The 26,466-nt window shown below is 31.9% G+C and overlaps 2 protein-coding genes across 4 annotated transcripts; one reads left to right on the top strand and one right to left on the bottom strand.

Moving 5' to 3' along the window:
• Positions 1-9,893: 9,893 nt before the first annotated feature.
• On the top strand, positions 9,894-15,824 carry ATSRL1 (PRP38 family protein). 3 transcript variants are annotated; one of them, XM_047302523.2, is made up of 5 exons: positions 9,894-10,050; positions 10,521-10,886; positions 12,102-12,182; positions 12,567-12,638; positions 14,634-15,824. In XM_047302523.2, the coding sequence occupies exons 2-5, from the start codon at positions 10,599-10,601 to the stop codon at positions 15,531-15,533; spliced, it is 1,341 nt and encodes a 446-aa protein (XP_047158479.1). In that variant the 5' UTR covers positions 9,894-10,050; positions 10,521-10,598; the 3' UTR covers positions 15,534-15,824. The 3 variants fall into 3 exon arrangements, with proteins under 3 accessions (XP_047158479.1, XP_047158481.1, XP_047158480.1); XM_047302525.2 differs by having other exon boundaries at positions 9,935-10,278; XM_047302524.2 differs by having other exon boundaries at positions 9,935-10,333.
• Positions 15,825-16,253: 429 nt separating this feature from the next.
• Positions 16,254-20,181, bottom strand: LOC124829073 (transmembrane 9 superfamily member 2-like). The gene is made up of 7 exons (XM_047302522.2): positions 19,612-20,181; positions 18,836-18,876; positions 18,152-18,737; positions 17,924-18,061; positions 17,675-17,831; positions 16,945-17,429; positions 16,254-16,820 (listed from the first exon to the last, which is right to left on the bottom strand). Exons 1-7 carry the CDS (start codon positions 19,761-19,763, stop codon positions 16,601-16,603), a joined length of 1,779 nt encoding a protein of 592 aa, XP_047158478.1. The 5' UTR covers positions 19,764-20,181; the 3' UTR covers positions 16,254-16,600.
• Positions 20,182-26,466: the final 6,285 nt, after the last annotated feature.

The raw sequence follows: 26,466 nt of genomic DNA, 5'->3' as shown, positions 1-26,466 counted from the left end.
ATAATGGAGTGAGGTGTTGTTTAATCTGGGAGACGAAGAAGTGAAAGCGAATGAATTTAAAAAGAAAATTATATGGATGCAGTACATAAAAAAAATTTCTAGTAGATAAAATAAAATAGGTTTAATTGCTTCCTTTGTCCCCAGTTTGGTTGAATTGTGTCAAATTCATCCTCATTTTTAAAAAAGTTTCATTGTCGTCCTCACGTGGTATAAAAGTGTCAATTGAATCCAAACATAGAAAAAATTTGTGTCAAAGTAGTCATTTTTCCTATATCTCTGTGTCTTCCTTTCATATGTCACTTCTCTGGAGCTATGAAAAGCCTTAAATTGGATAAGGTAAAATGAATATCTGTACTTGATTGTATGAAAGGAAGACACAGATATATAGGAAAAATGACTACTTTGACACAAATTTTTTCTATGTTTGGATTCAATTGACATTTTTACACCACGTGAGGATGACAATGAAACTTTTACACCACGTGAGGATGACAATGAAACTTTTTAAAAAATGAGGATGAATTTGACACAATTCAACCAAACTGGGGACAAAGGAAGCAATTAAACCAATAAAATATTATACTTTTGTTTTTATGATTAAAGAGTACTATAAAAAATAAAGATTTAGTGAGTTGATATTAATTTTAAAAAGGGTTAAATATGTTTTTAGTCCCTAAACTATTGGTCGTTTCTGGTTTTCGTCCCTCTTCCAAAGTAAGGTACAATTTAGTTCTCAATCTTTAAAAAACGTTCGTTTTAGTCGAAAAAACGAACGTTTTGAGGACTAAAACGAGGACTAAAAACAAAATTTTGAGGACTAAAACGAACGTTTTTCTAAAGAATGAGGACCAAATTGTACCTTACTTTGGAAGAGGGACGAAAACCAGAAACGGCCAATAGTTTAGGGACTAAAAACATATTTAACCCTTTTAAAAATGCTTTAATATACTAATTTAAAATTGAATGTTAAAATTAAATTAAAATAAAATTTTAACGATTTGTTTTGTAATTGAAACAATTCAAAAAAGTAAATATTTGTTTTGTTTAACTGTCCACAAGTGCAAATTTATGCTTAGATGTGCATGTAAAGTAAAAGTAAGGAAATACAATGGCTAATTACTTAATCGTAGTACATTTAAGTAAAAGCATTTAATATCAACACTAATTTTTTCTCCTCCTTTCTATTTTACATCAATTATTCTTTATTTGTATATATAAATCATCATTTTCAAACATTACTAATACACATTACCCTCCTCTTTATATATGTATGAATAGAAAATAGGAAAAAAAAATTAATCATTTTTTGTGACAATTTTTTTACAACAGTCAATTGGTAACTTGTGATTGGTCTATTTCAAATATATGAATCAATAAAATAGTGACACATAGTTTGTTGTCAAAAAGTTGTTAAAAAAAGTTTTTAAAATATCATGGTCCATCAGTAAAATAGTGACACATAATCTATTGTCAAAAAGTTATTAAAAAAAGTTAACATATCATAGTCCTAGGAAATATGTTGAAGTGAACACTTGTTATTGTCACAATATTATTTGGCAATGTAGGATGGCATTAGGCGCCATGTTGCAAATGGAAGGGAGTAAGGTGTTTGGCATCACTTTGTTTTTGTTTGAGACATATTGATAAAATCAATTTTCTTTCTTTCCTCACGGTTTGATTAGACTAATATTTTGATAATTGATTTATAAAATCTGGTTCTTTGACTATTGAGATTGTTGATTAGAGATAGGTGGTTAGATAAATAAATTGTGTATGATTAATCTATTTTTAAGTTTATCTTCTTGGTTTTTCAAATTTGAGAGCAATATTATTTTGATGTATTGGTAGGTTTTTAAATAGTTATTTGTACATTTGGTTTAATTTTAGGATTAAAAGGGTATTTTGATCATTTGTGATTGATGTGACATTAATGTTTTTTTCATAATAAATGGAAATGAATTTTAAGAGTTTTGATAATTGTAAGAGGTTATATTATGCAAAATTTCAAGATTTGAGTTGAAGTATGTATGCTATATAAAATTATGGTTCTTAAGTAAAACTAATGTATAAAGAAGTTACACAAATTCTGTTTTAACATGAGAATATTGTAAATATTACTAAACTATTATTTATGATGGATAGTTGAGATCTCATGATAATATTATACTAAATTTATTTTGCTCTTTTTATGGATAAAAATTGTTTAAGAAATATTGATCAATATTTTGCGAACAAAACATTTAATATCATGTAGTATGAATATATATGGTGATATATAAAATCATGATGGTTGGTGTAGGATTGAAATGTTTCGATAATTGTAATGATAGTGAACTTAAGTATGAATGATGATCAATTGGTCTTGTTATGATGCACTGAAACTAACTATTTTCAGTCAGATGAAAGAAAATGAGTTAGGAATATGAAAAATTAAGCGGAGTTGAATCAATTAAGAAAATTTGTGAGTAGTTGTGTACTATGAATTGAATGAAATAAATACAAAAGTTTAAATCCTATGATATGTTTTTTTTAGTATTTGGGACTACTATAGTACATTTTATGGTTATGATGATAACTAAGTGTAAGAACATTGAAAGGAAGTAAGGGGATAAGATAAAAATATTAAGTTTACATTTTGGAGTGGTTATAGGTACAAAAATTTATGGGTCAAACTGTTTTGTCACTAGGTGACATTGAAATAGAGGGCTCTCGATTTCGATTTTTGTGGTGTGCGGGTTTGGTGTCCTTAGGCAACATGTGAGTCTGAGCTGTTCTAATTAGGTGAGAAAATGATTCGCTAGGAAACTTTGGCTTTTTGTGTAGGTCTTGCCAAGTGAGACGTGGGGGATTAGACATTGTTTGTGTGTGGATTAAGGTTTTAATCTTATATGGATGGTTTGAAATGATGATGATGAGTTAGAATATGGGTTGTTTTAGATGAAATACATGCATGTGTGGTAATGTTCGGGTGAGAAGCATGTGAGTTTTAACACGAGGTAAGGAGGCTCTAGGAGTTGACCTTGTGGACTCCAAATATAAGTCTTTATGGGAAAGTAGTGGGGAGTGGTGGACTTGACGTAACTATACGAGTTTTCGTCCATAAGACTCATGGATGAGTAGGGGAAGTAGACTTTGTTCGAAGACTCTATGGCAGTAGAAAGGGAGAGCAGGTTTGACTCTAAGAGTAAGTTAGTTTAGATGATAAGATACATGTGAGGGTTTTTATATAATGTTGATGTTGGACCTCTTGTGTGGATACCACATGTAGTTTTGTTGCTGTTGTGTGACCTCAATACTAGGGATGTCATAAATCAATTCAATGGGTATTGTTCGAACCTGTCCCGTTTTGATGGAGAATCCCTACATTGAATGAATATGAGTATGGGTAATACTTAATGTTTTCAATTAGATATGAGAACGATGAAAGATATGTGCATCTCTGCTTCATCCTTGTCCTCGTACCCACCCTAATACTCATCCTATCCCATTTAAATTACTAAAATATTCATAGTTTATGAGGTAATCTAATATATATATATATATATATATATATATATATATATATATTATTCTTAGGTTTTAATTTTGTAATTTTTTTCTTTTAATTGCACACTTTTTTTCTCTTAATTATTTTTTTAATTGTTGGGTTTATTATGAAATCAATTTACATATCTAAGATATTTTCTCTCATATTATAACTTTTAAGTAGTTATGTTCAAATTATGTATGTAAATTAATTCTCACTTTTTAAGTGTTCAATAACATAAATCATTCCTTTACAAGGTAATATAAAAATTTATCTCCTTTATTTTATTATTTTTAATTTTTGTTTCATTTAAAAAACTCTTTTTGCTTTGCTAATCTTTCAACCATTCAACTAGTTTCATATCTAAATTTTTTTAGATCTCTAAACTATTATCGTCTTATCACACTCTTAACTGTATATCTGTTTTTCTTTGAGTGATCCATTTAATAGTTATCAATTTGTTTATAACACAAATGGAGTTATTTTTACTTCTTTTTAATATTTTTATTTGTTGTTTATCTTTATCGTATTAAATACTATTTTGATATTTTTTGTAAAATTATTTTATAATATAATAATATAATAATTTAATGTTATTGTCATTAGGTGAATGTTAAAAAGATAAAATTTAGTTTAACTTTTGTTTTTTATGAGATTTTATTCAAATGCTGTATTATAATTTTTATTATTGTATAAAAACGATATATCATTATAATTTGAAGAATGAGAGTTAATAGACATTTAAAATATTTTAAAATTTGAATATCTATTTTCGTTTTTAATTTTTTAAAAATAATTTTAAATTTTATCAACTTTATTTTATTAATTAAATTTAATAAATATTTAGGTTTTTTTTGAAATTTTATTTGGTACTCAACGAAATATATATACTTATAATTTTTTTCAAAATATTTCATATTGATAAAATCATAATACCTTCTATTAATATTAAATATTTGATAATATTAGGTTTTATTTATAATAATATTTATAATTTTATAAACATTAACTAATTGATATTAAAACAGTAAAAAAACAAGTAAATGTATGAACATATAAGTATATAAGTATACCCGTAATCAAAAGAGATGAAAATAAGACAAAAAAAGAATTATATTTGTTAAAGTTTGAATATGAGAGTGAAAATGATTTTTCTCTTTGAAAATTAGTCTGAAATAACGGAATTTGTTCCTATTTCACCCTCTTACCATCCTCACTCAATACTTATTTTTTAAGGAGATCAATGACAATATTGACCTAAAAAGGATGATCATTGATAATTATCATAAATTAACAACTTTATTTTAAAATAACAATAAAGCATTTATGTAACTTCCAACTAATATATTTTCATTGCACTTAAAATATTATATTGTATATTTTTTAAATCATACTATAACATTGTTAATTTTTATTTCAATTAAATCTTTGAAGGAATAAAATAAAAGAAGTGAAAAAACGTGGTTGTTACTCAATTTTGCAAAGTCAAAAGGTTATGAATACTTTCATTTACTTACACAAAACAGTATTTACTTTCATGATTTCCTGTTAAACAATTTTTGTAATTAAAAATTTAAAATACTAGTTACACAACTTTAATTATTTATTTTGTATTTTTTAATAATTATATAAATATAAATATATAAATTCATTTTATGTTTATTTTAGTTTTATTTTAATAAAATTTTATATATTAGACGCTACATATACTCACACATGTTATTCATTGTCTTTTTTTGTTAAAATCCTTATTTGTTCCAGTGTTCGTCTGAACTATTTAATTACTTTCTAATTTTTATTTAGTTCAATCAAATATTTTATTTGTAAAAATAATTAAATTAAATTATTTTCGATTTATGTCACATGTCATATTATTTTTTCTTATTTACTTTTTTTTTTAATTTTGTTGTTATTTAACACATAATATCATAATACATTATCGTATTAGTAATGTGATGTTCCAAAATATATAAAAATATATAATAAAGACGTCATCATGCATAATATAGGAAAGCAATCAAGAGTAATTAAGGATTACAATCATCCTCAAAGTAATTTCAGAAATTAAACTTCAACTCCAAAAAGATCTTGTAAACTTAAAGGGAAACAATATTTCAAACTACAGACAATAATTCGATAACATCCTAAGGAGACTAGGCAACAACATTGTCCTCAACTTCTAAGGCCGTCTCCAAAAGAACCTCCTCTCCATCTGCTCCCACCCAAGTGGATGATCATCACAAAAAAAACATACACAAGTAACACAAACAAGCAAGGGTGAGCTAGATATAAAAAACATGTTATTCCACCAAGCTCGACATGCAAAAATCACTCAAACATGGTAAAATGACATCACAAGACTTGTTTCTTTATAAACTGACTCGTCCGGACTAGAATGATTACCGAGCTATGGCGGGTTATGCACTCGTGGTGGCCTCTACTGCTTTGCAAAGCCTCTACCACCACATGATTCAATCCTCTCTACTTGAGAATGATTGATCATTGTAGTTTCAGGAAAACCTCCAAAACTGAGCTACCATGCAATCATTCTACACACCACCAGGGCACCACCATGTATCCTCTCCTTGAGGATCATGGAATTACATCCATGAACCATACTTGTTACACTTACGCCAATCACAACTTTTTTTCATACATACTTCCAAACTATAATTCACACACAATACAACATACCCTCAATCATGTTGCAAAATCAAGCCACCCAAATCAATTATATAGACATACATACACCCTGACAGTTAAACAACATCAAACAACTCAAACAGATGAGGGAAAATGTGAAACTCACTAAACCAGGTCGCACAGCGCACTAAGGTGCAAGGCAAGACAGCAAAAATTCGCACAGCGCACCACCCTTGGTGCGCTGAGCGAATTTTCCTGACGGGGGGAGTGTTTTTCAGCTAAAATTCGCATAGCGCTATCAAACCCTAAACCCTAATTTCCCAGGCTAGCAACAGTCGCAAAGCGACTACATTCGCTACGCGACTTACCAAATAGAGAGCAACCCTATGTTATAATTCGCATCGCGTACAGAGTCGCCATGCGAATGCCCTGGCAGAGAGCATCCCGCCATGGCAACTCACTGAGCGAAAGGCTTCGCTCTGCGAATCTACAAAATCTGCAGAATGAAATTCTGCAAATTTGAACAACTCAACCACTCCAAACTCATTCCAACCATTTTGGTGAACTTCTAACACCCCCAACTCAAAGTATATATTGAATTAAACATGTCTAACTGATTCTAACCCTTCCTAACATCTTTTTAAAGCGATTAAGATCAAATTTTATCTTTCAAAACATTAATTTCTATACTTAAGGACCCAATTTCGGTTTTACCACTTTTAACATGTTCTAGTTCAGTTTTATGATCTTAACAAGTCATAAATGACTTGCCTAAGATATCCCAACAACCCAAATGTGCTCAAAACCCCTACTTCCCAAAATCACTACCTCACTTCCTCTCAAGGTCACCTAAAGCACTACCAACCCTCTTAACTTTCAACTTACAGCTGCTACCTCAGATTTCACCCATCCAACATCCTCATTGCAGTTACACAACACGTTAAAATCAGCTCACAAGCATTCATTCACAGGTTAACAGATGAACATATCAGCACATATTATTCCATACACTTAAAACTTATAAACGTAACTCAAAGAGCACAATGATGCATAACTTAGTCCATACACCCAACATATAAGAATTCATAAGAAAGTACTCTAGCTCCCCTTACCTCAGAGTTGTATTACCAAGCTCACAAGGACGCCCCTTTTTGGTATCTCACACACGCGAACTCAATCCAAACCCTACAAACCACCAAAGTGGTGACAGCAATAACTCTTAGAGCTTGATTTGGTAGAAACAGGAAAACGAAACCCCCTAGTAACATACAACCAATAATGTTGCATGCTCTAGGTTGGAAGATAGTGAAAGAGAAGGGAAAAACGACTTACCGGTCCAAACGAAAATACGATCGATTCAAAAGGAAGCCTTCGGTGTGGTGAACGTCTGAGCACCTTCCAACCCAAGATTGAACGGTTCAGAGAGCTGGAAATTTAGATAGAAGACAGAGAATAGTTTAGGACAAAGAGTCTTAGAGAGAGAGAAAAGAGCTCAGGAGAAATGAAAATTCTGAGGAGCCCTTCCTAAGGTTAGGTTGGCCTTAGTCTGATGGGCCTGACTACCCCACATAGGACCCAATGACCTTAAACTTTTTCAGGCTCTTACAAGTAATATATAAAGTGTAATTTAATTTTTATACTTAAAATTTTAACTCAATTGATTTTCAATTATTTTTAAAAGGAGAACAATGTTATTCTTCTCAATCAAATTAGTAATTAAGTCTAATTAAAATTTATATATACATGTGAACGTAATCTTTTAGAATTTATATATTAAATTATTTTACCTAAATATTCAAATTAATTTTATTTTTTATATTTTTAATTTCATTAAAAAAATTCTTATTTTAAACTTATAATTTTTTAAATATTAAAAATGTTGACATTTGTAATTTTAAAATTTTATATTTGTCTAATTAAATTTATAAATAAACTAACAAAAGATATAAAATGTATTAAGTTAAAAAAGTGTAAATGTATTTGTCAATTAAATTTATAAATAAGCTAACATAGAAAATATCTTAATATTTTTAATATTTTTTAAAACTCATATTGAAAAGTAAAATTAATTTCAATATTTAAGTAAAGTGATTTAATATATAAATTTAAAAAAATATTTTAAAATGTATATATAAGTTGTAATTAAACTTAATTATTAATTTAGTCTCATTATAGAAAAAAAACATTATTTCATTTTTTTAACAAATTTGAATTTAGTTTAATTAAAATTTTAAATATAAAAATTAAATTGAATACTCACCTGACACTAACATTGTGTAACATAATAAATGATACGTGACAAAAATATTAAAATAAAAAAATAAAGTTAAAATAAAAATACCATGAAATGACACATGTCATATAATAACTAGAATTTAATGAAAATATTTTATTCAATTTTTTTTTCAAATCAATTAATTAAATTGAATCAAATAAAAATTGAATATTTGTTTAAAAATTTAAACATATATGAAAACCAGATAAGAAATTTAGCCTATTTTTTTTTTCTATCTCCTTTGTTTCGTGTTGTAGTTGATACTGAAATATTATAAATACTAACACTAAATTTTTCATTTGTATATTAGTCTTATTATAATAATACAAATTAAAATTATAATATAAATTAATTAAAAGTATAATATAAATTAATTATTATAACAATTATTTAATGAAATTAGTTATTAAAATTATAAAAAATATATATACGAAACATAGTCATAATATATATTTTTATTTTATTTTATATACTATTAAAGTAGTTGTACCTTTTTTTATTAAAGTCACTATTAGTTATCGTACATAGTTTCTTATAAATCCTTGACTGTGTTTATAAGGATACAACTAATAAAAATGCATAAAATACAAATAATTATTTTTACGTTTTTCATGGTTATAGATCATAACTATATTGTAAATTATATTAATTAATTTAAATATTAAGATATATATTATTTTTAAATTTCCTATATATGTATATATTAGAATTTGTAAGAGAATAAATATATAATAGTATATTGAATAAAAGTGAAAAATAATATTTTTTGTGTGTTTAATATATATTCGATTTATTAAAATTATAAATTATTTTACTATTTTAAATATTATATCCTCCCGGTTTACTATGCTAAATAATTATCAGTAATTTTTTTAAAATCTTTCCCGATAGACATAAAACCTACAAAACATAATTATTATATTACTTAATTTAAAAAATTCGAATCCAAACTTAACTTACCACAGTTTAATAAGTTAAACAAATTAATTCTTTTATTTACAATTTACAAAATATTATAATTTTTTAATTAAAATCTAAATAAATTTTAATTTAAATATAATTGAAAATAATATTAAATTGTAAATAAAATTTAAATAGATTCAAATATGGAAAGAACATTTATAATTTCTTTTAATATAATTTAATATTTAAAATTTATAAGTGAATTAATAAATCAATTCGATTTTATAATTTTTTTTTACCCAATATAATTTGTGTTAAATAAGATTGAGTCATGAGTTTTAATTTTTTTACAACGTCACCAACCTTTTAAATTTACATTTCGATCACATGCTCCCATGAAACTTATTTTTTATTTGACACAAAACAGAAGTGTTTATTTTTAAAAAGGAATCTTACTCAAGTTATAATTCGACCCGTTTCTTTCAAAATCAATTTTATCTAACCAAATGAAATAGTTATTTTCCTCTTTAAACGGGTCGAGTTGATTCGTTTATTAAAAAAAAAAGGGGTGTGAGGTATTTGTATCGGGGTTAGGAGTTGCGTCCCTAGTTTGCCAATCCAAAAGTATCTACAGAGCCTCAGAAGCTAGGGTTCTTTCTCCGCGCTCCAACCTTCGTCTTTCTCCCTTCCCTCTCACCAATTGGTACCAATTTCTTTAACTCCACTTCCTCTTTTTCATTTATTTTTCTTTTCGTTCCAAATCCCTAATCTCGATTGCAATTTCCTTTTTTCTTTATTCACGCTCCTCTGATCATTCACCTTTGTCTTTTTATCTGCCGGCGAGTTCCACCGATTTCGTTTATTCATTTTATCCCGGTAACTCGCTCACGCAAGCACCAATTTCGTCCTCCCAGAGCGGATCTATGTTAATGTAACCTTTTGAAATTTCAGCTGGAAAAAGATCCTCTAGTGCTTGTTAATTTGTTGTAAGCTTTTCTTGTGGCAAATAATTGTTTTCTTTGAAATTTAAATATATATATCTCTTTATTTCACTTTAATTTGTTCTCCTTGTTCTGGACTTGAAATTGTAAGCTTCTTGCTTGTTAATTCCCACTTGTAATTATTATTATTGTTTTGAGTATTCATTCACACTTGTTTGTATTTTTTCTGTAGGAATTGAATTGTGACATCATATAGTGGTTGGAATTTTGAGATTTTAACTGTGGGAGCAATAGTTTATTTTGTTGTATCATGGAGATACAGACATGTGGCAAGCCAATTGACTCCCTGCTAGAAAAGGTTCTGTGCATGAATATTTTGTCATCTGATTACTTTAAGGAGCTCTATCGATTAAAAACTTATCATGAAGTTATTGATGAGATCTATAATCAAGTTGATCATGTGGAGCCGTGGATGACTGGCAATTGTCGCGGCCCTTCTACTGCTTTCTGTCTTCTTTACAAATTTTTTACGATGAAGCTCACTGTCAAGCAAATGCACGGGCTGTTGAAACACCCTGATTCTCCTTACATTAGAGCGGTACGTGGGATGTGACTGACAATGTATACTGGACTTTTAAGCGGTGTAAAAATATTTTTTGTTGGTTATGATGTGTTTGTGCTTGAAAGTTTTGTTGTTTGGGAATGGATGACTTTCTGACCATTTCTAATCAAGTTTATATTAGGTGGTGGAATTTATGCTGGCTTTGAATAGTTGGTCAATTTGTAGGGCAAGAGAGGATGGGTTCACATGAGACTATTTAATTATATTGGAATCGCTTATTTGTAGCATAATTTATCTTGCATAGTTGAAATGTGGAATTATCATAAAAGAGCTTGGGCTGAGTGTGTTGATGGGTTTCAATTGAATTGTCAAATGTAAGGTAGCCAAAATTGCATGTTAGATTGACTACTGTACATGTTTACAATTTATGCTTCTGTTATGATTCTGTCAGAACCAAAAAATTGATTTGGTGAGGTTGTCTGGTTTTTCTTTGATTGATTGAGGGTTTGAATGATGTGGTCTTCTGGTCAAATTGCCCTTTTCTGAAAGATAAAAACTGTGCCCCCCCAAATTGTAACAATTAGGGCTGCAAGCCTTACAGCCACTTTAGTCATTCATATGACCCTTGCCTCCAACTTATTTTCTGCTTTATGAGCATTGATTTGTGCTGCTACAAGTTGTGGTCTGTGGGGGATGGTTGAGGGTCAAATGGTGGTTTGGGTTGATATGGAGGTTGTTTGTTGTTGTTTCAGAAACCACATTACACAATGCATAAGATAAATCAATCTCCCCACTTTTCAGTTGCTCTTAAAAGGAATTTCTTTGAATGAACAAATGGTTTCATCCTTGTAATTAAATAAGTTGAGTCCATTAGAGTAGATGTTGGCCCATCCATAAGGATTTTTGCTTTATGACACACAGATCATGGGTTCAAATGTTTGAAACAATATTTCCATTTTCAATGTTAGGTTGCATACACTACACTTCCCATACCCTATTAGGTGGGATGTTTTCTTAACTGGGTTAGCTTTAATATTCAATCGATCTCTTCTTTTTTACTTCAAATTGTTATGATGTAAGGAATAATCTTTGTATTTTTATATTGATATTAAGTTTCGTTTAATGAGATGAAGGATGGTATGACTCAGCTTAGCATCAATACAGAGACTGTTCTGTATACAATATTCTCTTTGGTGGTTATTTTCGTATGTTTTTCTTATGCTCTGTATTGATTTCTTTTATTGTTTATAGGTTGGGTTTCTCTATCTGAGATATTGTGGAGACCCAAAGACACTATGGAGTTGGTTTGAACCATATATAAAAGACGAGGAGGTATGGTGACATGTTCTACGATCTTACTCTATTCTGATAGTTTCTTCATACCTCAGCTTGGGTTTGATCAAAGTTCTGAATCCTGGATATATTTTGTATGTTATCCCATTTTTCTTTTATCTGAGCACTGATTATACCATTAATATCATAGAGCCATGCCAATTGAATGTTTTGTCAACAATGTTTTGTGGCCCAAGTTTTCTCTTAAGATTTTCTTTTAATAGGCAAATCTGTCATGGTTGATGTATTTTTGTGCCCGTATGTTTCTTTGCTTTAGAAGATAGTAACTGGTTTGGGCTTCAGTTGGCTTGAATTATCTTTGATCTTCGGATATCATTAAAGTGCTCCCTTAAGTAATATGTGAATTATGATGCTGTGTTTCAGGAATTTTCTCCTGGATCTAATGGTCGAATGACTACAATGGGTGTATACATCCGTGATTTGCTACTTGGACAGGTTTGTTATCTCTAAATCCCTATCAGGCTATATTTTTCACAAGAGCATACTTCCTGGTTTACCATCTTTGACCTTGTGCTTCAGTTTCGTGTGTAGATAATGAAGTGCATTTAAATGATAATTAGCAAATTTTACTCTGACCTTTTTTATTTTGAGATTATTAATGTACAACACAATTGCGAGGGAAAAAATCATTTGACTCGAGTAAAGACTAGTCAAACTGAGAATTCTCTCTTCAGAGCTTTCCTACCAGAGATGCATCACGAGACTGCAAATGCAGATATATCCCTCACCGTCCCATAATTTGGAGTAACAGTTTGAGGTGCTTACGGTATCTTTGGGCATAAAACTTATATATCTACCAGTAATTCTGATAAGAATTAGTCCGAAAGAATCTTCTTTTCTTTCTCATTTTTTTTATTGCATGCTCATTGTGGCTGATTTCTCGTCTCTAAAGCCACTGTAGTATTGAGGCTTTTAGTGAAAGAGTGCTTCTTCTGTGGTTGCCTTAGAGTAGAATATCTACATGAAATACATGTTTGTTGTCAATTTACTTTACACTAGTTTGATCCTTTGAAACACATTTACCTTCATTATTTGGATGGACATACTCTAATATTGGAAATATAACATGAGGGATCAAATTGATAAATTTATCTAAAAGAGAGAAAATCAATGACAGATGTTTCTTTCAGGGACTAAAATGAGGTTTTTCTCATTTCGCATTTCTTCTCTTCTTTCCTTATCTTTCTGAGATTGAGCTGATGTCTGCCTTTTTGCATTGTTGATCTGCATTTGTTTCTCCTACAAATTTTATTTACCAAGTTGGTTGACATAGTATAGGGGATCTAGGTCTCACATTTTACACCACCTATATTATGGTTTGTACTTCTGGCGTTGGAACATGTTTTAACTTTCAAGTCTTATGGAGCTATATTTATCCTTGTCTGCCTTTTTTTGAAGTCGTTTAGGATTATCCTTTTTGAAGCTTAATATCTGAGGTCTTGGAGAAAGTTGTAGTCTAAATTGATAAATAATTTATTTCTGTTTGCCATTTATGTCTTCAATCTTCGTAGTCTAATATTCATACTTGATAGCACCAGGTGGCCATATTATAATGTAGACATACACTAACTTCCATTCTGTATTATATACGGAGCTGTCCATCCTGAAATGTGGGAGGTTGAGGGTCAAATGTCATCAAGTTTTCTATGTACTTTTATACTCTAGTTGATGTGTTCTTATTTTGAGGGGTAAGTGAGAGTTTATCCAAATTTTTGAGGATATCTAAATTTCTATGTACTTTATACTCCATGTACTTCTTTTGAAGTCGTTTAGGATTATCCTTTTTGAAGCTTAATTTCCGAGGTCTTGGAGAAAGTTGTAGGCTAAATTGATAAATAATTTATCTCTGTTTGGCCATTTATGTCTTCAATCTTCGTAGTCTAATACTTCATACTACGAATGAATGCCTGGCTGGTTGGACTGTGAGTTTGTTCAATTCTTTTCATTTGCATTTTGATATTTCTGCTAGGAATGTATATTAAATTATTGATCTCAGTTTGTATGCGTAGAATAATTCTATATAATGTAAAATTAATGTATTTGAATCATATAAAACATCCAACATTCAAATTAATTATATTTTTGGTTCAAATGAAGAAGGAACAAGTGCAAGAACGGAAACAACCATGTTTTTATTGTATGGAAGGATTCTAGAGAGTCACACAAATTTAACTTTTTTTTATTCTCATAATTTTTTAGTATTTATATCAATATTTGATGTTCTCTTGTGTTATGTGGTTACTATCTCTTCATTGCTGGCATATTTGTTGTGTGTTTGATGTTTTATGATTTTGGGAATGTTGTGCATGGTACACACGTGCCCCGGTTGACAGATTTGATTGCTGCAGTTCGCAAGTTTATTTCACCTCTTTAATTCCATATTATTTAACTGTACAGTAAAGGACTGATGAATCTGTTCTGCTGTTGCAGTATTACTTCGACACACTGTTTCCTCGCATCCCCGTTCCTGTATTGCGGCAGGTTGTGTCTAATCTTGAAAAGTTGAAGCTCCCCACTACACATTCTGGTTCGACTGGGGAATCTACCCGTCATGGTTCTGATGATACTGCCCGCAGACCACCTTCGGTTAAAGCTGCTCTTTCAGTCTCTTTTGGTCAGCGAGCTCCACATCGTGCCTCCACAAGGGATTCTTCACCTATTCGCCGTACATTACCTTCTCATGAAAGAAATGGCAGTGATGACATAAGAAGATCTCCAAGTAGTCGCCGCAGCCAAAGCCGGGAATATCCTGATAGGGATCGGGATCGTGAACGGTCACGGTCCAGAGATAGGGATAGGGATCATGATAGGGACCGGGACAGGGAAAGGGAGAGGGACAGGGATCGAGAACGTGATAGGGACAGATACCGTGATAGAGATAGAAACAGGGAGTGGGAGCGTGATCGAGACCGGGAAAGATACAGGGATCGTGACTCGGACCGAGATCAGGAGAGGGACAGAATCCGAAGGGATAAGGAGCGGGAAAGAGAGAGGAGTTATGATTATGATAGGAGGTCTAAGCACACAGAAAGAGAAAGCAGCCGGGATTATGACAATGGGAGCCGGCACTATCGGAAGAGTCGGAGTAGAAGTAGAAGCAGGAGTAGGAGTCAGAGCCAGCAAGCCGGCACTGCTCGTCATGAATCACGTTCTAGTCCACCAAGAGATGGGAGTAAAAGAACTTCTGCATCCAGTAATCTAGCTAAACTTAAAGATATGTATGGTGATTTAGGGGATAATAAAGGAGAAATCCGCATGGAAAAAATTCCTAGAAAGGATAGTGGAGGGGAAGAGGTTATCAGACTTGGCGGTTCTACTTGGAAGTATTGAAAGTAACCAGGGAATGCTTGTGTCAGATGTTGGATGTGACTTTCACAAAAAATATTGGGTCTAGTCCTTTTGTTGCTGTCGTCTCTTGGTTGGCCGATCTTTTAGATCGGTGATGAATGCTATCTATTATAGATAATGTATACTAAAATTTATCCCTGTTGCATTGATTTTCATGCTTTGTAATCGCAAGTTTTAGACTAAAGATAATTCTATGTAGTACCGAACTTCTAGAACCGCATATTGTGATAGTTTAATCTTCAATATTTATTGCGTTTCCGTTCTGATCAATAATCTATGAATACTCTATTTTAAACGCCTTTGGGTGGGATACCAATTAGAAATACTCCGAAGCTTTTTGTGTAGCATGGAAAAAACATCAATCCTATTTTGACGAAAATTTTGGAGTGTGCTAAGGTTTCAAAATACTGTTAGTACCTATTTTTTCAACATTGTCATTATAATTCAGGATTTTTACTTTGATTTATCGATATTGGGTGTTGCCCGCCTTAGATATTTATACCACATCCTATTGCTAAAGTTAAAAAACAGAACATGACGGTTATTGCAGGTAAATAGAAGCACAACTTCAGAGGTGGAGGGGTATTATTTTGATATTGCATATGTTGGTATGTAGCATCGAATTCAAAAGAATCATGAATTGGGAATTTAGGATGCAAATAATATGATGTTCTTATCATAAGCTAATAACAAACATGAATCTAATGCAAAAAACTTCTATGATTCTAAGAATTTGCGTTACACGACCGTCATACATGTTATGTTAGAATATATGAAGCACTGGTAGTAGTCTATACACTTGAAAGTATGCAAAAAGCTTCTATATTTCCAAGAGATTTTGAGTTACACTATTGTTGCACATGTTCTGAGATTATATGAAGCACGGGGAGAAATTTGGGGTGTGGCACTTGTGTAAAGCACTTCAGGCTCTTGAAATCTTTCTCCACTATATTTTATGACAAACCATTTGCAACAAGAACTAAGAACATCAGAGGAAAAGTTCCGGTGTCAAAGGGACAATAAAGCGTCTGTTTGGTTCCAATAAGCAGTTATTCACATTTGATAGAATGATATATGTGACGGACAAAGATCAAAGCAGCACGGAAACCCACAGTTCCAAGCATGAGAAAGAAACCATAGCAAATACAAGCCATGTAGCCAAAAAAGAAAGAGGTTTGCATGAAGCCAGACATATCTGATCTTGCAAAATAGTAATACAAGCAGTACCCATAGATGAACAAGCCAGTTGACCCACCACAAAGGAAAGACCTAATCACGCCAACAACGAAATAGTTGAGAAAGAAGGAACATGAATTACATCAAAAGGTGAACTAAATTCTAACTGATAAGCAAGGAAAACAGTGAGAGAATTCTAATGTTAAAGTCTACATACCTCCACCACCATTCATGGTCCTCGGTAGCAAGCTGAAAGTATGTCAATGCCACAGTGACAAAAGCGGTGACAATCAATAGGATGATGAAAACAATAAACAAAATACTGTATATGGTGTAAATTTGGTGACCCCACACACTGGCAAATATGTAGTAGAGTTCAATGTAAATGGCACTGAACGGCAAAAAACCTGCCATAGCCATTTGAGATAGAGTTGTACGGTACCAAGGTAGTTGGGGAATTTCCCTAGGATACTTATTGGTACGGCAAGGAGCTTGGAACCCTGTTTGGCTATTCTTGCCAGCAATCCCTCCCAGTACTAGTAAAGGTGAGGTTACAAGAGTCCATATGAGGAAAATAACCACAATTGTTCCAAATGGAAGCGCTGCAGTGGTGTTATAGGCAAGTGCAACAGTATTAAGAAAGCAGAATGTGAAAAACAAAGGTCCAGAGAACAAACTTCCAGTCAACACCAAAATTTTCACCTGTCAAAAACCAAATCAAAACCTCAGAAGTGTACTTCATGCATTTGCACTGTGCTTTCACTTGTTTAAAGCAAAGCCAAACCAGAAGTAATTATGACACATCCCTTAAACACTATTCTTTGATTTGTACTCAAGAATCTGTTTGATCCATGTGGTTTTTCAAGGCTAGTTTTATCAAGAATTTCAATCAAAATCACTTGCTACTCATATACAAAGTAATGCCTATGGGGTATAACGTAACGTACCCAGTTTTTGCCTTCAACCATGTAATAAAAGGAAGCTGCATAGTAGCCCGCAATGCCGGAAGTTAGTGCATATATGATGACCAGTGCAGTAAACAAAGATCCCCTATTGTATGGATAGAAAACACCAACTAGAGCTAGCATAAAGATGAATATTGCACTGAAAGCAGGATCAAATATCATGGTCAGGAAAGAGCTGAACAATACAAAGTCAACACCTTTAAAAGATAAGTACTTAAGCTAGTAACTCACAGTGTAAATAGCTGGGTTCCTGTTCCAAGTGCGGCTGCAAACCAAGACTTGAATCTTGGATACCTGAACACATCACCATGGATATACTTCCATCCACTTTCTTCCTGATCATCAACTGCTTCCTCATCAGGAGTAAACCTGTCAAGATTTGAAATGGTTGATATGGTTAAGAGGTTTGAATCCATGAATGTACACACCGGTTAAGAGGTTTGAATCCATGATTCTTACTTAACAAAATCATTCTTGAGCACACGCATAAGAATTATGGCCAGGAATCCAGTCAAGAGCAGAACAGTCACACATGAGTTGATGACAGAAAACCAATGGATTTCCAAGTTATGTGACAGTGAGGATGTTTGTGAGTATTTCTCCAGCCTCTTCTCAAATGGGGTATCTGTTTCAATCCATTTGGCAGAATATGTGAAATCCACATTAACTTCCCTATTTTGTGTCAGGTCCACAACTGCACGTGGATCGTTTCGAATGAAAACATCAATGATGCGATCCTTATTGTACAGAATCTCAAAGTGGACATGCTTGAAAAGATGGACTCTGACCCCAGTTGGATCATCCTTGTCTTCACTGTCAAATTTTCCTAGGAAACCCCAAATGGGCAAGTCATCATAGTACATTTGGTAAAAATAGTCCTTCAAGACAGCATGTCTGAATTTAGCCACCTCATTTACTGTAAGTGTCTTTTTGCAGATACTTTGAGGTTCCCTGTCAATCTGGAAGTCCAGTTCGTAAGGAGCAACAACTAATCGATCCCCGTTCAAAACTTCACCAAGATCTTCCTTCTTTTCTTTCACTTTATCTGCAGCCAACAAGTTTTAGAATTACATGGAATATATAGGATTAACCAAAAACATTAGTATGAAATAGGAGAAAAGAGAAGGGTACTTGCAAACTAACCTGGTGAGCAAAAGGGAAGATCAAAATATCTGTATGTCTCACTGCACAAGTAATTAATAAAGGCCTCTCATTGTGAGGATGAAATTTATGAATATGATAACTAAGCTTTAGAAATTAGTACGTGCATTAGACTATTCCAATATTCATTCTTATATACAAGCATTAAGATTCTTTCAGTAGAAACAATATTGCTCATTCTTTCTTCTGCATAGAATAGCGTAGTTTGAATAAAAGGAAATGGTATTGTTGAGGTAAAAATTCGGAGGGATGCATCAGAACATTACTTGATTGTGAAGGTAATTAGATTAAAACAATTTAAAGGCCAAGTCTTTCAGCCTGATCGCTTGGATTCATTCTAAATTTCCATTCAACAAAACCTACAACTTCTGTATTTCACATTGATATTGAGTTTCCTATAGTGATATTGAGAGTATTCATAACTAATAGCGCACTTTTCAACTCAAATTCATTTCTTCATTTTCCAGTGAAAAATTAATCTCTTTCACTACTCAAACAAGTAGATTTCACTGATCAAAGTCTTGAGTGGGTTCCAAAATCCAAATCCACACCATGAATAGGTCATTGAATCTTCATTAGAGATAAATCAGAGCAACACTCTGAGACGAAACAAGCAGGCATCCAATTCCAGAGGAAATCTCATCCTCCAAAGGGTAACCCCATAATAACAGAACAAAAAAACTGTATATATGTTTTTTTCAATATCTTTCAGGATCGAAAAGGTGAAAGTGAGAAGAATGAGAGATTGAAAATCTGACCTGGGATTGTGAAAGGGTCCCACCTTGTTGGCATAAAAGGGAACGGAATCTCCTTTGTTGTAACGGTGATCCGATGCATCAGATGTGACATGGCTTATGCAGCACCAAAGGATCACAATGGCACCAAACAAACACGCCGTTGACTTTCCCATACAGACAGAGATTGAGAGAGAGAGAGAGAGAGAGAGAGAGAGAGAGAGAGAGAGAGAGAGAGAGAAACAAAGAGAGACTCTCCAATGCAATGCAATGGCTTCTTCTTGCACTTATAAGCCAAATAAGTGCATGAAAGTGAGAAGGAAGAAAAGGGAATCTCCACGTTACTTCCTTCAAGCAAACGAAGAAGGAAATAATTAAAAGGAATTAGGAAGATTTGAATTTCCACGATCTTGGTCTTCTTCTTACATTGCAATGAATGGTGATGGTCGTTTTCTAAGGAGTTGAAAATGAATCATCTTGGTGAATGGGGAATGATGACAAATACGTGCCTAACTCCAACAAATGGCACCACCACATCGTGCCAAAACATTCTCTTCTCTTTCAACAACATATGTATGTCCGTCGACTTTTCTTATTCCCTCTTAACATTTTTCATATTAAGATTGGTTTGTTTCTAGAGACAACTTCGTTTGTCTTGTGGTGATAATCATTATTCAACTCATCGAATCTTCATTACCTCCTATTCATACAATACACAGCTTTTTGCCACCTTTTGTTCATCCAATAACTTACCATTTACTTTCTTAAATTAATTGACTTTTATCAACTGTTATTTTCGTGAATACGCGTTTGAATGTTTAAATTAATTAACTTTTATTCCTAATGTTTAAAAACTTATACGTAAAGAAAATATGAGTAGTGTAATAATTATCTTTTACTCAAAAGCTTGATTGACTTTCTTTAAAATAAGAAGTTTGGCACTCTTGCTTTGTGAATTTCAGTGCAGTTAGGCACCATTACATTAATGCAAGATTTGGATTTACTTGGGAGTACTAGTATGTTTGGCAATTCACACCACGCATATAATAAAAATGGTTTACTCTAAGGATTATTGTTGACAGTCACTTAAAAATATTTTCTTGTTGAAAAATCATATAAAAGAGCATAACAAATATCATAAAAAAAACACACTTTACATATTTCAGTAAAAAAGAGAGAGTCTTTTTTAAAGATTTTTTTAACCATGATCATATAGTTTCTTCATTACCCAAAACCCCAAAACGATGGCTAAGAAACATAGGAGATTTTTAGCTTATATAGAATAAGTATTTCCCCTTTAATAGAATTCATTTCATACTCAAATTTACACTGCTATCAATAAATACATTTTAATTTTTAATAGGGTGTTTGTCAGACATCGTTTGATATCTACATTGACTTAAATAAGTTATTCAATGATGCACGTGATAAAACGAAATATTAACGTATTGTTAATTTTTTTTAAATGATATAACAATGCATTAGAAAATCATGGTCTCCCAATTGTTAATGCGTGAAAATTAATCTCACAATGGAAAAACAAAAACTAATGCTTGCAAAAAAAAAAAAATACTAGTATACAATCGAAAGATCTGATAAATTTATTCATAAGCATATTTTGGATAAAAAGTAAAAAATTTGAAATAAATTGTTAGGTAAAATTACTTTATGCAAGCTAATTTCTATATTTATATATAAGTGAATTTTATCTTATAAAAAACTCATTTGCTCATTTATTTAATTCAACTAACTATCTATACTATTTCATACTATTATATAAAGTTGATTCATCTTTTGATATCCATATTTTCTTTTCCAATTTTACGTTTTAGTAATTGTTTTGGGATCGAAGTTAACGGTCTAAGTTGTGTTGTGTCATCCAAAGTCTGAATGTTGTCATGAAATTCAAGTACTCTATCAAGTCTTGAAATTTGGAGGATAACACTACAAAAATCTTGAAATTACTGACGGATTTTTACCAACGGATATATTTCTGTCGATAAATTTGACCTATCGAACATATTTTATTGACAATTTTCAAATTTTTTTTGTAACGACGGATTTTACCAACAGAATCATTACCGGGATAAGTTATTGTAGAAGGCACTCCTATGCCAAAGTCAACTCAACATTGACAGTTAACAATTAATGCAACATTAAATACAAATACCTTACCTCTTTACCTTAAATATCTAGTTATAGGTTTCAGAATGAGTTTTTTTTATTAAAGTTGGCCTAAATATGAATAATTATACTTTATTCTTAAGTTGATCAATATTAAAGTTAATGTACTCTTATTCATGACTGATCGGTTTGCTTGATGACTGACCAAGATCACTAGGGACTCGCTAGATGATCTAAGCTATGATTGACTGATTGGTTTATGGCTGACCGAACGATCATACGGTACACAAGCCTCCCAAACCCAAGCATGAAATGATTGGCAAAGGACTTTGAAGTTGATCACTTAGCTCTCGTGTTCATGTAATTCAGGTGTGGCTTGAAGAATTTTATCATTTGGTTGATATCGATCAGTGAACATGTTGAAGTTACCTATTGGCTGATCGTGTAGTGTTTAGGCCACGTACCCTTTGAACTTGCGTTTGAAAATGTTACCGTTGGAGGAAAACATAATACCTCAAATTTTGTGTCAGTTAGAATTCACAATGTCAAGATTTTCGTAGCTGTTGGATGCAACTTGATTTGACGGTTGAGATAAATGGCAAGAAAGCTCCACACGACTATAAATAAGGGTGGGTCTTCCATGTTATTTTCCATTTCATATTTTGTTGTCTGCTCAGATCAATCGTTCCACATATTAAAGGTAATAATCGACCATGCATTAGTCTTTGTTTGAAGAGTCTTAATAAAATAATTATTTTTTAATTTAATACTTTTTTAAAATATTTAAATAAATTTTTATTAAAAAATTTTATTTATATAATAAAAAAGTATATTAATTATTTTAAACAAAAATATTTTATAGGTTAATAAATTTTTACTACAACCAAAAAATTGGACACACGTCAAACATGTGTTTTCATAAAGAATGAAAAAAATTAAAATATATTTTATTCATGAAAAATATGTTTAGCGAGAGTATACTTTTTTCAATTTTATCTATACATAAGAGTAACACAATAAAAGTGGGAGCAACTTAAAAAGAATTACAATTAGTTCAAAGATTGTTTTGCTACCGAGTTAGGTTCTCCAAATACATGATTTCAACCTTTGAACCCATCAAAATTATTAAAGAAACAAAAGTATAAAAATGATGTCTTTCTTAAAGGAATTCGCAATTGATTATCTGTATAACTGTTAAAAAATCACTCTCAACAGTCTTATTATTTTATCTCATTCCAAGGTTTAATACCTATTTTGGTCCTTACTTTTATGGGTTTGATTCAAAATGATCCTACCTTTTAAAAAAGTTCAGTAAGATCACGTAATTTGTTAAAAAATGTCCAGTCTGGTCCTTTTCGCTCACACCGTTAAAAACCTAACGGTGCAAATGTCACCGTGGCGCAACCTTATTGAGTTGTCAAGTTTGATGAATACGTGGATGTTACACTGTAAATATTAAAAAAAATTTAAAACTTCATCTTCCACCTTCACTGTGAATTTAGGCTTTTTCCCACGTGACATTAGAGGTCGTCGTCTCCTTCTTCCTCCCCCTCTCCCTCTCCCTCTCCTCCCTACAATAAAAAGCAAGGGTTACATAACTGTTGCTTGCAAGTCCTACTAACATGGAATTAGCATGCAAGTCCTACTAACATGGAATTAAATCGTCGCTTGCTCTTTCTACCTTTTTCTTGGTTTTAAGCTGTTACAGCTTTTTTGTTGAAGCTTGAATTTGTGAACAGGTAGCTTTGGCAATTTTGAGTTCACCTGTACATTGTTATTTTTGCAATTTTGAGTTCACCTGTACATTTGGGTTTATTAAAGTACATTCCATGAATGAGTCTACACATCAAAAGAAATTGCACTAATTACTGAGACATTAAAAGCATGATGAAAAATGTTAAGAAATCGAAACCCTAGAAATCGAATCAGCGACGCATCTTCTTCGACGAGGTTTCGGTTCAAATAAAGCTTATTCTCCATTTTCCAGCGAAGACTGAGTTTCTGGGATTTGGGGTTCACAAAGTTTCTGAGTTTTTGGGATTTGGGGTTTCTAGAGTTTCTGTGCACAAAGAGATTAGGGCATGTGAGAGTGAAAAATAAGAGGGTTTTGCTCTGATATTTGTATCCCTCTTCATCGGAGTCGGAGTGGAAGTGGAGGTGGGAGCCGGCGGAATCAGAGTGGGAGGGAGAGGCGTGCTTGGGAAGCTGGTGGAGGTGGAAGCTGATGTGTCATTTTAATTTTTTTTTAATATTTACACATTGTAACATCACGTATTCATCAAACTTGACAACTCAATAAGGTTGCGCTACGGTGGCATTTGCACCGTTACAGTGTGAACGAAAAGGACCAGACTGAATATTTTTTAACAAATTACGGGGTCTTACTGAACTTTTTTAAAAAATGATCATTTTGAACCAAACCCATAAAAGTAGGGAGCAAAATAGATATTAAACCTTAATATAACTATTTTCATTACAATAGTCGACTCTTAAGATACTAAAGAAAGCAAAAAGAAATTTACTTTCAGAATATCAAATAAGAACTCCTGCAACATTTTTTTTTTCATCATATGTATAAGTCCATCATAATTAATCTTTATAAAATCTTTTGGAGGCAGAATCCGACAAACTAATAATGCAACATTGAATTATCTCTCAGAAAAGATTTTTGTTTATAAAAGTTTATGAGTATATTATAAAATATAACAGTGTACAAAACGAAATAAACATGTAAACTTTTAATATCTCACTAAAAATAAAAATAAAATAATAATATTAATAACATAATAGTAATAATAATAATAATTATTATTATAATAGTAAAACATAATTTTTATATTAATGAAAAATGATAAAAGAAGCATGTTCTGAACTAATGCCTTGTTCGCTAAAAATTGAGACATCATAATAACAACATAATTAAAAATTATTACAACTCAAACTTAGAAGTGCTGGATAGTGTTATTCACAAATACATCCTTTGATTTACAATTTGAAGAAATAAAAAAAATAATAATTTCATTTACTTTATGGAAAAATGCTTTAAATTAATTTTATTACTAGGTTACAATATTAAAAATATACAAATTAATAATGTAAATTGGAGAGAGTCAAAGGAATAAATTCTAACAATATAACACTCAATTAACCTAAATAAAGGAAAAACATATATACACAAAATTGACTGATAAAAACTAATTATTATAATTTAAAATTAATTATTATAATTGATATACTTGTTATTATTATTAGTTAAACATCTTCGTCAAAATTTGTGATGGACACAAGTTATCTTAATTTTGTTTTATTTTCTTTTTAATTTAAGAAGTAGCATATTTCTTTTACAATAAAAACATACAATTTTTTTATATAATTTATATGTATTGACATGTTAATGGAAAAAAAGATAAAAAAAATTAAAACTTACTTTGTAATGTAAGTTTGGACATTTTTCATCGAAGAATCACCATTTATCCCATACTTACAAATAATTGGTAATGATCTTTGAAAGATTTTAGTTACTATCTTCATTGTTTATAAAAATAAGGCTTAAACTCTTCCTTGGTCCTAATTTTTGTATGGAAATCTAAATTCGGTCCTCATTTTTTCAACTGTCTCAATTGAGTCTATATATTTGTAAAATATCTCACTTGAGTCCAAATATTTGTAAAATTGAGTCAATTTTGTCCTAACCGTTAAGTTGTCACAAACAGCGTTAAAATGTGCTGAGGTGGATATGTTGAGATGGATATTTTATTAAAAAAAATATATTGGCAGTGATGACATGGAATTTAATAAATTAAAAAAATTAATACGTCAAAATATTTTATTACGTGTTGAACGTTCTTCTTCTTTCCCTCTTTTTTTGCTGGTTCTGTTTAAAAGTTGCAGGGAGGAGATGGTGCTACTTAGGGAGGCAATGACGCGACTCAGGGAGGCGTCCTTTTTTTCGCTGGGCCTGGTAGATTTCCTCCTTTCTCGTGGTGCGACGAGACGTTTTGGGTGGATGATTTGATTTCCTGTTCTACAGGTTTTGATTCAGGGTGTAATCCTCTTCCTCTTCTAAGATTGCGATTAGCGTTTCAGTTTCCTCTTCTAAGATTGCGATTAGGCTTTCAGTTGTTCTGAAGATTTGGGGGTTTTTCTGTTCGATCATCTGATTTCTTCTGCAACTTTAGATGTAGGGTTTCATTCCATTTGAAATTGGGTTTCCCACGTTTTTGTGGTTCGATTAAGGTTGATGGGTGCGATACGAGATTCGTCTCTGGAATTGAGGGTTATATTTTGAGAAATTTTTGGTTTTTATGCGTTTTAAGGTCCTGGTTCGGAGTGGTTGTGGGTGGTTGCTGCAAACAGAGCAGCCATAGAGGTTGCAGTGATGGATGACGGTGGAGTTCTCAGGCTTGGGATGGACTGGCGGATTTCCTGGAACATAGATGAGTAAAACCGAACGTTGTTGATCCAATCCTTGCTGGCGTAGCGCTTGATTGTCGTCGCGGCGACGGAGGCGGAGCGAACCTCCGAGGAGAAGAAGTAGAAGTCGTCGAGGGTGCAGGACTCTCCAGCGAGGGTGATGATGTAAGCAAACCTTACGGTGACGATGAGAAGGCCGATGATGATTAACTGTGTCAAAACATTTCTAAGTAAGGTTAGCTTCCCTGTGGCAGGCTCCATGGAAACAGATTGTACACTTTTCTTCAATATTTCTTCAGAGTGAAGGAGTGGTTAGCGTCGAAGGATAAAACAGAAAAAAAA

This window comes from Vigna umbellata, chromosome 1 (genome assembly GCF_029865625.1).
Source record: "Vigna umbellata cultivar VRB3 chromosome 1, Vumbellata_1.0, whole genome shotgun sequence".
NCBI classification, from domain to species: Eukaryota; Viridiplantae; Streptophyta; class Magnoliopsida; order Fabales; family Fabaceae; genus Vigna; species Vigna umbellata.
This window is presented reverse-complemented; position numbering and strand designations above follow the sequence as displayed.

Excerpts from the sequence above, each read along its gene's own strand:
- ATSRL1 (XM_047302523.2), top strand. The coding sequence starts at position 10,599 with ATGGAGATACAGACATGTGGCAAGCCAATTGACTCCCTGCTAGAAAAG. Across the intron at positions 10,887-12,101 it reads ATTCTCCTTACATTAGAGCG|GTTGGGTTTCTCTATCTGAG; the intron begins GTACGTGGGATG and ends TATTGTTTATAG. Across the intron at positions 12,639-14,633 it reads GTGATTTGCTACTTGGACAG|TATTACTTCGACACACTGTT; the intron begins GTTTGTTATCTC and ends CTGCTGTTGCAG.
- LOC124829073 (XM_047302522.2), bottom strand. The coding sequence starts at position 19,763 with ATGGGAAAGTCAACGGCGTGTTTGTTTGGTGCCATTGTGATCCTTTGG. Across the intron at positions 18,877-19,611 it reads GGACCCTTTCACAATCCCAG|TGAGACATACAGATATTTTG; the intron begins GTCAGATTTTCA and ends TTACTTGTGCAG. Across the intron at positions 18,062-18,151 it reads CTCAAGAATGATTTTGTTAA|GTTTACTCCTGATGAGGAAG; the intron begins GTAAGAATCATG and ends AAATCTTGACAG.